Source organism: Platalea leucorodia, assembly GCF_965183815.1.
Source record: "Platalea leucorodia genome assembly, chromosome: 2".
NCBI lineage: Eukaryota > Metazoa > Chordata > Aves > Pelecaniformes > Threskiornithidae > Platalea > Platalea leucorodia.
The window spans coordinates 18,009,813-18,027,729 of NC_138824.1; the positions used below are offsets into that span (position 1 = coordinate 18,009,813).

General features: G+C 40.8%; 1 protein-coding gene across 8 annotated transcripts in view; it reads left to right on the plus strand.

Annotated features, from left to right (window-relative positions):
- Positions 1–43: 43 nt before the first annotated feature.
- ATM (ATM serine/threonine kinase) overlaps positions 44–17,917 on the plus strand; it is a 79,492-nt gene continuing 61,618 nt past the window's right edge. For 7 of the 8 annotated variants that reach the window (XR_014227428.1, XM_082304142.1, XM_082304144.1 and 4 more), the window contains exons 1-11: positions 44–176; positions 1,921–2,022; positions 2,108–2,220; positions 3,463–3,608; positions 4,019–4,183; positions 12,996–13,161; positions 13,451–13,689; positions 14,522–14,685; positions 15,059–15,228; positions 16,729–17,100; positions 17,666–17,860. Coding sequence is in view for 7 of the 8 variants with exons in the window: in XM_082304142.1 (XP_082160268.1) it covers positions 1,951–2,022; positions 2,108–2,220; positions 3,463–3,608; positions 4,019–4,183; positions 12,996–13,161; positions 13,451–13,689; positions 14,522–14,685; positions 15,059–15,228; positions 16,729–17,100; positions 17,666–17,860 (1,802 nt within the window). In the remaining variant the exon portion in view is untranslated. Of the gene's footprint in view, positions 177–457; positions 520–1,920; positions 2,023–2,107; positions 2,221–3,462; positions 3,609–4,018; positions 4,184–12,995; positions 13,162–13,450; positions 13,690–14,521; positions 14,686–15,058; positions 15,229–16,728; positions 17,101–17,665; positions 17,861–17,917 lie in introns of those variants that run through there. The other variant, XM_082304143.1, reaches the window with a different exon arrangement.

Below are 17,917 nucleotides of genomic sequence, written 5' to 3' on the forward strand. Positions count from 1 at the left end.
GGAACCCGCCGCAGCCGCGCATCCGCTTCCAGGTCCGCCCGCAGCCGCCGCCCGCCCGCGCCGGACCGGACCGCGCCGCTCCACGCCGCCGGGAGGCGGGGAGGGTGCGCGCCGCAGCCGCGGGCGGCCGTTCCTTCTCCCCGGCCGGCTCCCGCCGCCCGCCACGCCGCTCGGAGGTGGGCCCGCTCCTGCCCTCCCCTTCCGACCCGCGCCGGGCCGCGCTGGCGACGCGGCCCCTGCCCGCCCGAGGCTCGTGGTCCTGAGGGGCTGCTCGGCCTTCGCTTCCCTTGCCCGGGGGAGGGTGGTGAGGGCGGCCGCGGTGAGGGGCCCGGGCTCGGCGAGGGGGGCGTGCGGCCGTTGGGGCGGCGGCCGCGGCTGCAGAGCCCTGAGGGGCTCCACGCGTGCCGGGGGCGGCCTCGGGGGCGTCGGGAACCGGAGCCCCTGCGGTAGGAGCGGCTGGAGGGCGCCCGTTAGTTGTAATGGCCCTGCACGCCTGTCAGTAAACGCCTCTCCGTGGGGGTGTGTGGTTTGTTTGGGTTTCTTTTGTGGGTATGCTCTTTCCTTGCCCTGTGTAATTTTTATAGGGGATGAACGTGGTCATAATATAATAGTTGGAGAACTATGTAACTAGTAAGAAATAGTAGATGGATTCACTCTTAGGAATTCTTCACTGTTGTTATTACAGCAGTTGAAACACCATTAAATATGAACGAGAGAACTGGCTTCTTCCCCTTTGATACCCAGTCCCTACAACATGCAACCCATGTTGTCACGTTTCTCTGTCGACCGTTTTTCAGCCTGTCGGCGTTTCAGAAGCCATCAGTTTCTTCCTCCTTTCAGTTTCTTCTTCAGCAAAAGCAGTGAGTTACAGGAGCAGTTCATCATCTCAATGAGTTTGGTTGTACACTGCAGCCAGCCTTCCTGCTTACAACATTTTCCTTTTCATACACACCTGGTCAGTCACCATATCTCTGATCATACTTAGTCCCAGCCTGGTCTTGATTGAAGCCAAGGGAAATAAGTAAGACCATAGATGTTTAAAGTTTTACCTGTCTGAATGGATATTTTTATATTCTCATTAAAGTGCTCATGATGCAGTGCCATGCATCACGAACGCCCATTCTCAATTGCTTATTGCAGCCTCAGCAGCATATGGTTGGAGTTACTTCCAACTTATCTTTTTCAGACAGAGTTTCTCTTGGGGCTGCTTTCAAGGGGTAAAAGGAGAAGCATGGGAGTTGTATACAATGTCATTGTCATGATCAGCATTACTTCATGTAAACCAGAAATGGAAGGTCTAGCTGATTCCAACCTCTGTTGAAGGAGATGAGGCATAATTTTAAGTGGTCACAGAAGGAAAAAGTTGTTTCCTCTTATGAGTAATACTCGAGCATCCCTTGACACGTTGAGTGCAGAGGAATTTGTCAATATGATAGTGCATACTATGAAAATGTAAGATGTGAGAGAGGAAGAGAGTTTGCTACCTTCCCCTGGCAGCATCAGGTTCAGCTACTGAAAACAGCTAGCTACTGAAAGTCGGTGCTGTTTGCCTGAACGTATTCAGCTCTATGTCATTTTAATCTTATTATAATTTCACTCCATGTCATCTGACCAACTCTACTCTGTTATCACTCATGAAAAGGGAGGAAATAAAAAGAGTCATGTGAAGGGGGGGGTCTCTGCTGTTATTCTTCATGATTGCTGCCTGTAGGAATGGATTGCATTCTTGACGTGAGACTTTGCTTCGGTCTTATGACCAATAAGACTAACCCAGAGATGAATGAGCTTTTCAGTGAAATAACACTGTGGTTGTGTTTGATACTGGATTTTCAATATATTGCACTCCCAATTTTTGGATTGATTGACTTGACTTGTATTAGGTAAAATAATTACTGGTTTATCCCTTTCTTCTGTTTGCAGATACAAATGACTCTTCTGTTAAACTGAACCATGAGTCTTGTATTACATGATCTGCTCATTTGTTGTCGTCGCCTTGAAAATGAGAAGGCTGTGGAGCGAAGGGTAACAAGTATTCTTTTGGTGTGCGTGCCTCAATTAGCAATGAAGGGAATCATTAATAATTCTTTTTCTTGAAATACATTTTCAGAAGGAAATTGAAAATTTCAAGCGACTTCTCCGTGATTCTGAAACAGTTCTCCAGCTGGACCGGAATTCTGATTCTAAACAAGCAAAGCAGCTCAACTGGGATGCTCTATTTAGGTAGTTTCTTTTTTTTTCTTTGTGAATGGTCTCAATTTTCTTACATGGAACATCATTCTTTTGTTTTTTGGGTGTATTTTAACGCTTATGTTTCTGCAGATTGATTTAGACTTCTTGTCAGCTTGTGAACAAGAAGTTACTTATGTTCATCTCTAAAGGGAGTAAATTTAAAATAGCCAAAAATGCAACAATTGTAACATACAGAAAACTTAACTGCAAGGAAGCTGATCATTAATTGAGTGGTCATTTTTACTTGCAAAAATAATAGTTACTTTCTTTTATCGAAAATTATCCTCTGCATCTGATTTTCAACGTATAGTTCATATGTAGATTATAGATAGCTCATTAGAATTTTTTGTGTTACTGAGTTCTTCAGGACACAAGAGAAGGACTGTGGCTTGTGAATTAAAAAAGCTGTGCTGAGGTTTGTAGAAGCCCATCTTTGATATAATCTGCTCTAGGTGTACTACAAGATTGGACTGAGCATGAGCATGATAAGTTTTTAGAGCAGCTGGGACCAGTGTAACATTACATGTTAAAAGTGCATCTGAAGTATTAGCTTTCATAGGCTGGTGTCTGGTCAGCTTTCCATTATGTTTTTTAGTCGGACAGCATTGGAATAGTTCTTGTTTCATGGCTGTTCCAAAAATATCATAAGAAGTATTTGATAAATTTTTATGTTGCTTTTGAGATGGCCAATTATATATTGGAAATAGATAGGAGGAATACAAAAATAGAGACTCTAAACTGAATACAAATAGTAGGCCAGAAAATGTCCAGTAATTGCCAGTGATGAAGCCAGTGAAAAATTTAATCTATTGTTAGATCTAAAATCTAATCTATATGTTAATTTTAAATGATGGAGAAATAGGACTTGAAGGTTTTCGCCAATAAAAATAATAAAGAGTACTTATTATTTTGTTGTATAATGTTGCAGTATAAATAGACAGACAGCATTGCTTTTTTTCCTAATTAGAAGTTGTGTGTTTAGCATTATGCAAAGTTTAAAGGAAAGTTTGGTTCCTATTCAAGTTGCTTCTGGATTATCTTTAAAACTAATAGCTCCTTTTACAGACTATTTCCATCATGCTTAGATTGTAATCTGTTTCAGTTGGTTTTGGTCTTTGATAATTACAACTGCAAGAAGAACAAGCTCTGACGTTCTAGGCTAAAATGACATTTACGTATTTTACTTTAGTCATAAATGTGCAGAGCCTTGATCAATATCTTTTATTTTTGAAGTGTCCTGCAGAAATCTTTCCAGAAAGAAATGAAAACCCTCCAGCTGACAAAACCAAATGCATCTGCTTCAACTCAAACTGCCAGACAAAAAAAGATGCAAGAAATTGGAAGTTTGGTCAAATATTTCATCAGATGTGCTAATAAAAGTTAGTAATATGTATTCATGTAGTAATTACTGTTTAGTTTTGATACTTTGCTTTCATCTTTGAATTTTTACTCTGTAGTTAGTTACCAGGGTGGGGATCATCTTGCTCACTTCCAGGTGTTTACAATTTAAATATCTTCATGTGAATCAGTCCTTTGTGCTCCTTCTCTGTCCTTGTTGATGCTCACAGTGCCTTTTTCTTATTATTCAATGTGTCTATAACTGATGTATCCTCTCGTAAGTAATTTCTTTCTTAGAAACAGTTTGTTTAAGAGGTGATTCCTAACAGAACTGTTTCTGAACTGTGGGGTGAGTGTTTTTATTTTTAAGTAAACATTTACAAACTATTAATTCCAGATTTATTTGGCACATTTTGGATTAATTACAGTCTCACATTATTTCTTCATGTAGGAGGACCCAGACTGAAATGTCAGGAACTTCTGACTTATGTCATAGAAATTATAAGAGATCCAACAAGTTGTGCTGCTTACGGATCTGACTGTAGTGGTATACTCCTAAAAGATATCCTCTCAGTAAGGAAATACTGGTGTGAGATATCCCAGCAGCAGTGGTCAGGTAAGATTTTTAAGCCTACTTACAAATGTCTTTTGCTATTATAGAAGCATGTTTAGGTGCATATTAATTTGTTTGATGGCCTGTTGTGTGAGGTGCTACACAAACCATGGAGTAAACTAGTGTCAGCCTTGAAGACTTACAGTTGAAATAAACAAAGCAGCAAGGATTAGGAACTGATTTTTTTTTTCTTTCTGCATACTGTTTGTCTGTTGCTTACTGAAACATATGTACTTATAGAATCAGGTTATGTGTGCATCATCTCCACAGGCGTTGACATGTATAACAAATCCGTGCAATGTGTGTGCTGGAAATAGCCTCAGTAAAACTGGTGTTGGTGTGCAGTTGTTTACAAGGTATTAGGTATTGGCTGGTATAGTTTTGATATAGTTAATGTATTACTGTTAAATTTTATTATCTGAGTTTCGTGGGCTCATGAAGGTCCTAAAAAAGCATTGATTCATCGTTGTTATATGCACAAAGTGCATAAAAAGGAAAAATAGAAAGCTTAAGATTTAAATAGACAAAAACGGATTAAAAAGTTGACTAATGGCATAGTGTGCAACCTGAACTGAGTGGAAATGCAAACATAATTTTTCACTTTTCAGAGGATTGGATTTGCCTCCAAGACAGTTAACTTATTTAGCATGGAGAAGAATGTTTATGTATTTTGAATCATCTAACTGACATGAAGTGAGCTCTCAACCCATCTGTTTTCATTTGTTGATGGAATAGCACCATAATTTAAAAAAAAAAAAAAAAGAAAAGGTATTAGAAGTTTTACAGTCTAGTTTATTGAATGTTGCATGTGCAATTCTGGAGAAAGCATAAAAATCTTTATTTGCGTAGTGTAGTGCTTTGAAGTCTAAGTTTGGATTTCTGAAAAGCATTTTATGAGACAATGCTCTGTAGCTTGAAGAGAGTTGCTTAACTACAGAATGGGAATAAACCTGCAAAGAACTCAGAAGAGGGGTCTGGTGATACTGGGAGTGAAAGGGAAGGCAAAATCAACCTGCAGAAGACTGTCAAAGCAAAGTGACTGAACTGGAACAGTTCAGGATGGGAAATGTGATTGGAGAGCCTGAGGGTGGGATCTCAGAAGTTAAAGAAGTTGGTACCATTGGCAATGGAGATAGAACTGGAAGTTGAAGATTGAAGGGGAAGCTGGAAGCGTATGGGGAAGCTGCCTGAGCCTAGGAGCCAGTGAGCGGGGGAGAACAGAAAGGGCTGTCAGCCTCCAGGTTGGAGCAGAATGCGAAGGCAGGGACTAAGCAAATAAGGAGGCTGGGAGCTGGAGTTCAGAGCAATAACCAGGAAAGGCATCTGAAGAAGAACCAGGTACTCGGGTAGGACTGAGGTAGGGAATGGGACAAGAAGCCAGGGATGTTGAAGAGAGATACTAAAGAAGGCAGAGAAGGAAAACTGAGACTGAGTGTCACTGGAAGGGTACACACAGGTTACCTGAGGAGCCTATGGGAGTTGTTGTGTGGTAGTTAGGTAGTTTAGGAACACGGAAGTGAGCTGTGTCTGTTTGTGTATGGACTGAACCTGGAAGTGTGACAGAAGCAATTGTGATGTTAGATCATAAGGGGCACAGTGGAATTTAATTACTGAAGTGAGGCAGGACTGAAGGCCATAAATCTTACAGGAAGTCAGACTTAAACCAATTAAATGAAACAAGTTGCTTTTATTAAAGGAGGGATATATGAGCTTTGTAAAGGTTATCATAACGTTTTTTAGCAATACCACCTTAATGCTTGTTTATAATTCCTGGAGTACAATGGAGAAGTCTGTTTTCTATTTATAAAGTCAGTGATCTGGTGCAGGAGTTGAAAGGAAGAACATGGATTCCAGCTGTGCCCCGAAGCAGTTAGATTTGATAAGCAAATACCAACTTCATGAGGCACTCTTATCTGCTGGAAGTTCTGAGCTTCTGAATGTTGATAGTCATACTCTTAAAAATTATGAGGAGCTATCATATTGGTATATACTGACTGCATCATCAAAGGAGTCACATGAGGCCAGTGGAAGCTGTAGGTAGTAGAAGCTGAACTCAGTCTTACTAAAGGAAGCTGGAAGCCCTGTGACCTGGGACCACATGGGAAGCACCTGGGACCACGTGCCTCTTGCATCTTGGGCACTAACTTTTTAATGAATAGATATTTTAGGGACCCATGAGGACATCAGTGGGTGTTTGGTATTGCCACTGTAGTAATGAATGAGGACACTTCTTTGCTCAGCTGCCTGACTCTCTCAGAAGGAGGAGGAGTCAGGGCTGCAACAGACATCACCTCAGTTGGTGCTGGTTGCAACTCAGTGCACTAGTGACAGTGTTGGACCAACACAGATTAACTCAGTCCTGTACATGGTCTTATCAAAGGACTAGAAAGTTGAGGGGTAGTTGCTCAAACTCATTCACTGTTTGACAATCCCATCAGGCTCGTGTGAAAATCCAGTGGGGACTGGAGATTAATCAGAGATAATTGATATTTGAATGAGGTAACATCACCCTTGAACACTGCAGTATCAGGTATACTAGAACTACAGTAGGAACTCAAAGCAAAGAGCACTACCCAGTAGATGACCACTGACACAGCTGATGCATTTTTTTCCATTTCCCTGGCCCCTGAGTGTAAAGCACAGTTTGTCTTTACCTGGAGAGGAGTACAGTATGCCTAGAACCTTCTGCCACAACAGTGGAAGCATAGCCCATCTGTCATGGACTTGTTCAAAAGGTTTTGGAAGAGGGCAGTGCCCCAGAACACTTACAGTACATTGATTACATTGTAGTATGGGGAAACACTGCCCATGAGGTGTATAACAAAAGCAAAGAGATAATTAGAATTTTACTAAATGCAAGGTTTCTGCTCAAAAGAGATAAGGTGAAGAGACCTGTGCAGGAAATAGTTTCTTGGTGTCACATGGCAAGATGGGTGCTGTTGCATTCCTAGTGATGTGATTTACAGCATTGCAGCAATGGCACCACTGATCAATAAAATGGAAACACAAGTTTTTCTTGGAATGGTGAGATTGTGACAAATACGCATCCCTGGATACAGTCTGCTCGTAAACCCACTGTACCAAGTCACTAGGAAAATGGGCTCATTTGAGTGACAACCTGAGCAACAATAAGATCCGACTATATGCTACCAACTATACCCTGTCAGAAGAGGAAATATTGGCAATAATGAAGGAATCTAGGCAGCATTTGAAGTAGTGGCAATGGAATCAGAAATGCTGCTGGCTCCTCACTTGCTGGTACTTCACTGTTTGCTGAAAGGAGAAATGCCTTTGACTTCCCACACAAGTGTGACCTGGAATAAATGGACTCATAAGGGGAAACAGGGAGTAGGCTCTGGCGTACTGGAGGAGTTGATGGATTGGTCCAAATGTCGTGACTTTTGGGGTGTCACCCAAGGTATTACCACGCGCTCAAGAAGACCTGGAATATGACAGGCTTTCAAAAAATTAGTAATATGCCCTATTCACTAATGGTTCTTGCCTAATTGTTGGCCATTGGCAAAGACGGAAAGCTGTCATTTGGAATCCTGACCAACAGGTGATAGAAACTGATGAAAGTGAAGGACAGACAAGTCAATATGTAGAAGTCCAAGGCATAAGCCTGGCCAAAGACGGAGCATTACAGAGGAAACAGCAGAGATTTTACCTGACTCTTGGATAGTGGCCAGAGCCCTCTGGGACTGGCTTACACAGTGGAAACAGGAATTGGCAGAGATAAGGGAGGCCTATTTGGATAGCTACTTTGTGGAAAGACATCACACGGGATTTGCAAAAAAACTCAGTGTATGGGTATGACACGTCATTAGCTGCGTCCCAAAAAGAAGAGCCACCAAAGAACAAATCAAAACCTATCAGTCAGACCAAACTACTCAAGTTGCTGCAATCAACAAAGTCCTGGACTGGGAATGTAGAGTGGACGTATTTGTAATTTTATGGGCTCATGAAACAGATGAGATGAGATTCCACCTGTCTCTGGGCAAGAGACTGAGGAGTGATTTGTCTAAACATGCCATTCTACAAGTAATAAAGGTATTTGAAATTTGTTCATTAGTGAAAAAAGATAAACCACAAAAGGTGTTGGGGTGTGATAGCTGTCATTTAAACTACCAGATTGGAGATGTGTGGTAAGTAGACTACATTGGATCTTTGTACAGGCCTAGTAGGGGGGGAATCAATATGTCCTAGCTATTTTAAAGAAATGACTGCAAGCTGGCTGGAGGCTTGCCCCGTAGCTTGTGCCACTGCTAAAAGCACTGTGGTAGGTCTTGAAAAAGAAATTTTGTGGAGATATGGTACACCAGAAGTAATTGAATCTGGTAATGGATCTCACTTCAAACACAAAATGATGAAATTATGGACAGATGAACATGGGATTGACTAGATACACCACGTCTTCTATTACCTCCAAGCCTTGAGTCTGGAGACTCACAAAGGATGTAATTTATGATGCAAGTAACCTCCCACCATGTACCATTAAATGAGTGAGTGCTAGGGGGGTGTAGAGGAAGGGGTGGAAAGTGTCATGGCCTACTGAGCTGATATAACTTGAATAATGAGGCAAATGTCAGAGAACCCACAATTTGACCTTTGGTATGCTGCTGTGCAGGGGTTAGGGATCTAACTTTTTGTCAGATAAAGCACAGTTAGGCAGGTGTTGCGGGGAAAAAACAATGTAACTGGCAGAAATAGCAGAACCAAACTCATACAAGAATGAGTGATCTGACAACAGTGGCTGGTCTGATCTCATAGCTGAACCTGCTTAAATGATGCAGTGACGTGCTGCACCAATCAATGAACAACAGCTCAGAGCACTCTGCTGGCTGGTAAATGCAAAACAATCTGGAAGGTGCTCTCCACCTCATAAAACTCGTCTACCTCAGCTTGAAGGGGCCGGGGGTGGTGGTGTGACAGCACGGTTCTACCTTTAGACTGTGGAGGACCTCTAGGGCTGCCTGGGACCAAGCTCGCATAGCCAGAACCAGCACGCTTAACACTCTGCTGCTCCTGACCACTTACAACCGCTGCTCTTGTCAGCAAGGAGAGGGGAAGGAGAGAACCATTTTTCTGCAACTCTATAGTGTTCTGTTTGTAGTTTCTCAGAGGCAATAAATATGCAAATTACTGTGCAGTAATTAAATGTGTGCATTTAGTTTGTCCTGACCTAAACCATGACAGTAGGTTGAAAGGTTTCCAGTTATTCAGCATGTCTGTTATCGAGTGAGGCAGCAGGCAGCTGTGGTGACAGCCCCTTCGCCTATGCACCTGTATGCATACTGACAAGGCTGCATGTTCAGCCTTGCTCCCTAAACCTCTGCTGGTCATGAATGTTCCAGTGCAGAGACTCTGTGTGGTGCTAAACAGTGACTTTTATTTCGCAGCACCAGCAGTTCATAAGAATATAATACATAGAGTTGAGAAGCGCTCTTATTCATCGGGTAGTCTGTAACGAGGGGGTCACCAACAGGGGGAGAGGATGAAAAGGATGTTCCGTTCCACTTGCTGATATGCTGTTGTTGCCAAGGGTGCACTAAGATCGTGGCATGCCAAGTCATCATCCAGGATGAGACAGACGTATAAGTAAACTTTCGCATCACCAGAAATTCCAGGTAGCTGATTACTAATGTGGGCAGTTTGTGTGATCTCCATAGGATGCAAGACTAAACTGTTCCTTAATCTAGGAAGGTAGTTGCTTTGTTCAGAGCACATTCATAGCAAAAATGGACGAGATAGTCCATTAGTGCTCAAAGACCTCATCCAGCACCCCCTCAGGCACTCAAAGCAGCAGCAGATTCTCAATCCATCTCCCAGTAAACACCAGCCACCAAAACAAGGAGGAATTGATACTGCCAAGGAGGCCTCTTTCCACTCTTGCTGCTTAACAAATTACACTGCGTCTTCCTTAATCTAAGTGTCCAGATGCTCTATTTGCTGTGCCACCCCCTGGTACTGAAGTTAGCACATCTTAAGGTTTTCAGAGCTTGATTTCACCTGTCTGCTATAGCAATTAGGGCAGAACTGGATCTATCCCAGTATTGCTGCCACATACAGAAAACTGTGTCTTTGATACCCTAAGAACTGTGGGAAGGATGGCAATAAACAACAAAACCATGCATTATCATGCATATTGAAGGACCAACAGACTTGCTTTTCTTTCTTCTGCATATTCTTCTGAAGAGGAGGATGCTACAGCAGCTTCTTTCCCCTACCTCTTCACCTCCTATCTGGTCCCCACGTTGTTGCAGGCATCCCAGAGAGGATGCTGCAACACTGCAGGGCTGAAGCGGGGGAGGAGGTGGAGGACAGCATGAAAGCTGTGTTTGAGAGGATCATGAGGCTTTATAAGCAGGACTGATAGCAGGTCTTGGCTCACTTAGATGAGGCTTGACAGAGGCTTGGGAACGTGAAGTGCTGGAGAGGTGGCAGACTGTGCTCTTAAGTAGTGACTGGTGTGCAGGCAGTTGGACTTGGAGAAAAAAGAGGAAGCTCAGTCAAGCAGGGAAGGAGTTTTCCAACAACTTGTGTGGGGGCCTGGTCCACAAAGTCTCTATTCAGGTGTCTAAATGGAGCATGGAGGATAAGGCATGACGGTAGGGTTTAGAGATCATTATGACTTTTTGGGCCTTTTTTTCCTCCATGGAGAAAAGAAGTGATGTACCTGCTCTTTTAGTTCAGCCAGGTCAACCAGATTTTGTTAGTTTCCAGTAGACCTTGTTTGCCTTCAGAAGGATCATATTGCTGGATGCTATACTTTTCCTATGTTAAGACCCTGTTTTTAAAAACCAAATGCAGTATTTCCTTTCTTCCCTGTTCATCTCTGTATATATTATAGCTGTATTGCCTCTCTCAGGGAATTAGAGAATAATTCGCATTGGAAAGAATCTCAGGAGATTTCTAGTCCAATGCCCTGCTTGAAGCAGGCTCAGCTGTGAGAAGAGATCAAGTGGTATTGTGGGATCAAGTTTTCTTATTTTTTTGAATGCTTTTTGTTCATGTGCTTGTTCTGCTGCAGGTTTTGCTCGCATTCTAGACTTCGTGTAAAGCTGTGTGCTTTCCTTGCACGTGTGTTCTTTGAGGGGGGGTCAGCAGAGAGCACGGAGAGTAGATGTGAAAAGAGTTCAGCCAGCTCTGCAGGTGTGAGCAGGAGTGGTTTCCCAACCTGAGGAGGTCCCTTATAAGAATCCCCTGCAGGGACAGGGAGCATTGGCTGTGGGCTGTTGCACACTTGCAGTTGTGTAGGGCCCACTGTTCTGAGGGTGCTGGGAGGTCACTGATGCACATTCCACTTCCATCCTTTACGCAGAAGGGACACAGTTAAACCAGGCTTGGGCACTTTTCACGAAGTTAAAGCTTTGTGACCCAGTAATATAGGTGTATGAACTGTTTCTGATTCCCATGATTCAGAGAGTTACCCAAGTTCTGCAAATGACCCTATGCCTGCTTGGAAAGAAGGTGCTGGTATCTCTATTGAATCTGAGGCCAGAGTTATGAAAGACTTGGTGAAGGTGGCATTACGAGTCCTGCTGGAGTCCAAGATGTCCATAAATCTACCAAGGCCCACACAACAATGAACCAGTAGCATTGCAATTTATTTATTTATAGTTGTCCCAAGCTGGTTTTTCCACAGTGCAGGAATCCAGAGCTTAAGGCCCTGGGTGATGCCATCAATGTCACCCATGCAGAGTATTCAAAAGAAGAGATTGTGAGAGAGTGCCTCAGAGGCCTTGATCCTGACTGTCTGTGGAGAGCTTACTCACCCCAAACTGATGAGCTACTGACCAATAGAGCTGAGGGTTGTCAGGCTCTTTGAGGTCTTAGTCACTCTACAGAGCAAAAGTAAAGTAATTGGTCATTCTACCTATATTTTTCCTTAGAGAGGAGGCCTGAGAGGTGGATGTCCATTCATTCAAAGTGTTGTCCCAGAATGGCTGCTGAGGTCATAGGACTGAATCAGTATTTCTTCCCACTGTGGTTCTTTGCAGTGGATATTGTCCATTGGTGAGGACATCAGTGAGGGACAGTATCATGTCACTTGTAGGTGGCATAAATGAAATAGCAGCAAGGCTTTCATATGTATTGTGTTAAACTGATAGCGATGGTTGGATCAGTACTGTGCTACCGTGACTTATATGAGGCTGATGAAAGGACAGTGTGGTGATTCCTAAATGGGCCTTGAGATAAGAAAGCAAAAATCTGAGGAAGGGGCCTTTCCTTCAGAAAACTGGTAAATGAGTGCAAAGCATGGATGTGTTGGCCTGCGGGCTGGAGTGAACTAGCTGAACTGCTTGTAATGGAAATACGGGCAGCCTCAGTACCAACTGTTCTGATCGGTTTACCTGTTCCTGCTGCACCAAATTCTTTGTTAATTTATGTGTGGCTATAAATTGTTTCTGAGTACTTTTATTGTGTATTCTGCAACAAATGGAGCCCACCGTGCTGAGCAATCAATGTAGAGCAGAAGTTGAGTGTGGGAGTAGCTGTGAAAGTTGATTGTGTGGCTATAGCCACTTTGCTCAGTGTAACACAAAGCAGATTGTATCGCAGCTCAGAATGAATATAACTTTACTTCCAGTGTAGGCAAGACCACATTTTGGTTTTTTTCCCCCAGTTAACTTTTGTGAATAATGACATGCAGCTGAATTCAGAATGGTGATTTCTGTATATTTAATGCAATATTTTGCTTCAAGCATTTTTTGTGTAATCCTCTGTAATATATATGTTTATATATATATATTTGTATATTTACAACATATATACAAACTATATCATATATACTTTTTTTTTAATACATTTGCAGAATTGCTGATCCTGTATGGCCAATTATACCTCAAACCTTCTGGCAAGATTAATAGAGTCTTGGTGGCGAGGATAATTCACACACTTACGAGGGGGTACTGCTTCCAAACTGATGGGTTGAGTTCTGATATGCTTATCTTCTTTTCAAAAGCAATGCAGTGTGCAAGGTACGTTGCAAGTGCTCCTTTTGTATGCTAATACCTACTTTTAGAGAATAACTTATTTTACATATTTGGGATTAGACTTGAGTAACAGGAGGTAATACTTCTTTAGACATGTTTTGTTCTCTTTGAACACCAATTTAATAAATTCTTTAAAATATTAATAACTTCTGCATTTGTTAGGCAAATAATATTCTGAATATAGTTACTTGCTAGTATTTACATTTAAAAAATATCTGTAAAAAGAAATAGGATTATTTCTTATGGAAGTTTGAGTGTTTGGTTTATGTTGCAGGCAGGAGAGAAATACTGCAGGCCTGGATCATATTGTTGGAGCAATTAACATCTTCTGCAATAAGTTTGCTGTCAACTGTCGCATACGAATTTGTAAAGTAGGAGAAGAAATTTTGCCTACAGTGCTTTATATATGGACTCAGTATAGACCAAAGGATTCCCTGAAGGAGTCAATAATTGAGTTATTTCGTCTCCAAGTTCGTATTCATCATCCAAAGGGTGCAAAAACGCAGGGAAAAGGTACAATAAAAAGCTCCCTGGTTTTTTTTTTTTTCTATCACTGTATGTGATTGTTCGAATTATTGTGCCAACTTTCTGAATTTTGATACTGAGTCTTGGAAACATTAATGGGAGCGATGATTACTTGTCAGTAGTTTTATGCTATAGGTTAATATGGATGAAAGTGAAAATAAGTTTTCAAATTGTATGCACTAAGAGAATATTAATTGTATTAAGTCCTGTAAAGACTGGTATTTTTTTTTTATCAGAAGGTCATTTTAATTACTAAATCAAAACACAAAGTCTTTGTGGAAGGGAAATAATAATTTAGATTGAGTTTAGATTGCCACGTGTATTCTTATTTTACCAGGTTTATTTAAGCCCAGAAACTACTACTGTGGTCTAAGTCTGACTTACTGTATAAAACTGCTCAGAGAACATCACTCAGTAATTGTGTTTGTCTCTCATGGCTTATTTCAGCTATAGCATAATTTTTTTTTTAAAGTTTTATTTTTTTTTTTTTACTTTGTCTACAAATGGCAAAGATTTTATAATTAGTCCAAATTTATCCATTGCATTTAATTGTAGTCTTTCCAGTTATATAAAGCATGGTCTATTAGACACTTTGTTCCTACCCTAATTACTTGTATACACTGATTAAATTTTCTCTTAACTTTTTTCACTTTTTTACTTTATTCATTCTCCATTATAAGACTTGTTTTGCAGGCCTATATTTGTTAAGCTTTGTGTGCTTTACTCTGATTTTGACTGTATTTTGCGTTGTCTAGGTAGGTTTACATATTGTATCAAGTGGGTGGTAGAAGTTATCTTTTAATTGTTTTTGCATGTACAGGTGCATATGACTCGACAAAATGGCAAAGTATCTTACATAATCTATATGATCTGCTGGTGAATGAAATAAATCTCATCAGTAGTAGAGGAAAGTATTCTTCAAGCTCACGTAATATTGTTGTAAAGGAAAATTTGATTGAGTTGATGGCTGATATTTGTCATCAGGTAACATTTTTATTTGAATATAAAGTTGACTGTATATTTACTGTGCTGTATTAAAGTAATACAGCTTTAGCATTTCCTCAAAATCATTTACTGAACTATTAGTACCTTTTGTCTGTGTTTTGTTGTGTTTAGTTGTTAGTTTTTGTGCAGTTTAGAAATCTGTGGACTCCTAAATTATGCTGGGTTTCACTAGTGTTGCTTATTAGACTATAAGCAGAGGTTCTGTTATAGTAAAGAATAATTAATAATTCTGGTTGCCTCTTAAGAGGCTTTATACACAGTAAAAAATGGACCAGTTTAGTTTAACATTTCCGTTTTCCTGTAAATACTACTTTGCTTTATTTGCATACTTTAAAATTTCTCTTTATGAAAGGTTTTTACAGAGGATACCAAAGTTCTGGAAATTGCCCAGCCTTATGCCATTTCACAAAGAGAGCCCGGTGATGGAACAGTACCAAGCAAGCGCAGGAGGATTGAACTAGGCTGGGAGGTAATTCGAGACAACCTGCAAAGATCCCAGAAGGATTTTGATGTCATACCCTGGTAATAACATCTTTACATGAAACAAATATCACTACAGACATCTTTTTACATTTAAGTGTTCTCCTGAATATGTTGTGCTTTCAAATTAGGTGTCTGCACGTGCTGTACTTATGTATCTAAGCACTAAGGTTAGAGTCTCACAGTATTTGGAAAGTAGCGAGTAGTGTTCTTGGCACTCGTGCTTTAAAAACTTTATATCTTTGGTTTCCTAAGAAATAACAAATAAGGTCTGGTAAACTGTCTTGTAGTGTAAAAGATATTACTGCTTCTGATTTTTTTTACCTGTCTTTTGTGCTAGATACTACCAGTCTTTATGTAAGTGTTGTGTGTGTGATCCAGCTTATGAGTATTAGGATATTAACGTGAGATTTACTGCTGTCTTAAGCTGGCTGTGTCATAGGACAGCAACCATTAACAGTTTGGCCATTTTGGACTCGTTCACACAATTTGCCCTAATACCAGGCCTGAGAACTGTTGAAGTGCAAGGCCTGCCATCTTAGCTTGGACCTTGACTGAGGGCTGTTTTGTTTGACATGAGGGACTCCTGAACTGGAGGTATAGCTGCACGTCTTTTTCCACTGACTGCCGCGGGAGAAGGACTCTGTAGCAGAGAGCATAGCAGGGAGTCAAGTGGTTGTTAAAAGACCACAGCTAGACTTTTCCAGAACTTACCAGTTGTAGTCCTAAGCCCAAGAATGCTGACTTTAGCTAAGATAGATTACACCGGATGTTTTTTGCTGTTACTGTTCCTCTCTGTCATTGTGACTTTTCTTGGAAACTGCTGTACAAGATACCAGAACAGTGTAGCTGCTTGTGAATTGGGTCCTGAGCTGGGGTGGCAGGTTTGTGTGTGTGTGTGTATGTGTGTGTGTTTATTGTTCACAGTGTTGAGACAAAGTGGCTATTTAGGATCCAGCTGAGAAGTTAATATGCCATTCTGTGTGGAGGTGGCAATCTCCAAGAAATACTGTGAGTAGTGTAATTTACTAATTTGAGGAGAGTTGCAGCCATTGCTATCAGCAAAACCCTTCCAACTTACCATTCCCAGCTTAACATTTTGTTCATTTGATAAATTTTATTTTTCTTACCTGCAGAGATGTTGTTGTAATGTTTCCTGTTTATGTAATTTCACCCTTGAGGTCACTCCCTGGGTCAGAATGTATAACAGGCTAGTCCAGAAGAAGGAGAAAAGTAATTTTTTTTCCTGCAATTTTCTTCCCGTATGGTCAGAAGTCAAAGAACTCAGCTTGCAAGAAATTAGAAATCAGCAAAATCAGCTTGTAAGAAATTGTTAGTGATAATGAGGCTAGATGAGCAGACTTTACCAGTAAAAACAACAGAAATACTGAATCTTTAACCTTTGATAATAAACAAATCAGCTTAATACTGGAAAGTATAAATGTGAAATGACAGTCGGAGAACGCTTTGTTTGTTCATTTACTTTTGAAGACGCAAATTTATGTATGCTTGATATTAATTGCTTCACTTTGTGTTTTCAAGGTTACAGATTACAGCTCAATTAATATCAAAGTATCCCATGAGTCTTCCTAACAGTGAGCTACCTCCCTTACTCAATGTACTTCACCAGTTACTGCCTCAGCAGCGCCGAGGAGAAAGGACGCCATACGTGCTGAAGTGTCTCACAGAGGTAGCTTTGTGTCAAAACCAGAAAACTGATTTGAAAAGCACCCACAAGTTGGAGCTGCAAAGAACCTGGGCAAAGATTTGGTCCCTTACCATTCGTAGCGTAAGTTTCCAGCAAATTGAAGTGGAGAGCTTTGGGCTACTTGGAGCTATGATTCAAGGAAACCTTGTTGTAACAGATAAAGAACTCTGGAAGATATTTTCAGGACCTGCATGCAAGCCTTCAAGGTAAAATGGGAAGCAAGGATAATATTTTGTGTCTTATTCACATTGCTATTTACTGTGCAACCAAAGCCACTGTATTATTCAAAATAATATTATTGTTCTTGTGGCTGTATTTCTAGTTAAGAACTGATGACATTTGTGTTTTAAGCATTTGAAACGGGCATAAATACATTAAGTCTGAAAGCAGAGGCAGAAGAGGAGAGGCAAGCATCTTCAAATTTAAAATTGACTAAAAATGTAAAATGGACTAAAAATTTAAAATCTGACTGAAAGAGATGTTGATTTTTTGAAGTTAAAAAGTATGTTTTCTTCTAAATATATTTTTATTTTCAAATGAGTGTTCTGAAACAGTCTTTAAAATAGATAGGAAATGTCTGTAATAGCCAAAACGTGGCTTTTGAAAATGCAAAGATTCTAATGAAGGAGTTTTCCAGTATGCGTGCTTATTAACTTGCTTATGTACTTGGTGCTTCCTGAGCATGCAGAAATACTGACTTTGCTTTAGAGTGCTGATCAACAAATACCACATTGCTTCTCACAAATGCCTCGTGTTCCATTTTTGTTACAGTTCTGCTGTACGTTGTTTATCATTAGTGATGTCTGCCTATTCAGTGCCAGAAAATTTGGACATAGGAATGGAACAGAATAATTGTGAAAGAAATCTTGATTCTCTGCTAAAGGAGGCAATAATGAAATGGCTACTGTCCTGCTATTTGGAGGAAGAAATGGAAGAATGTGCAGAGTTGCCTCCTGTGCTCTGCAGGTAAAAGTCTTTATGGCATAATTTTATATGTAAGCTCACCCTATAACACAGAAAATT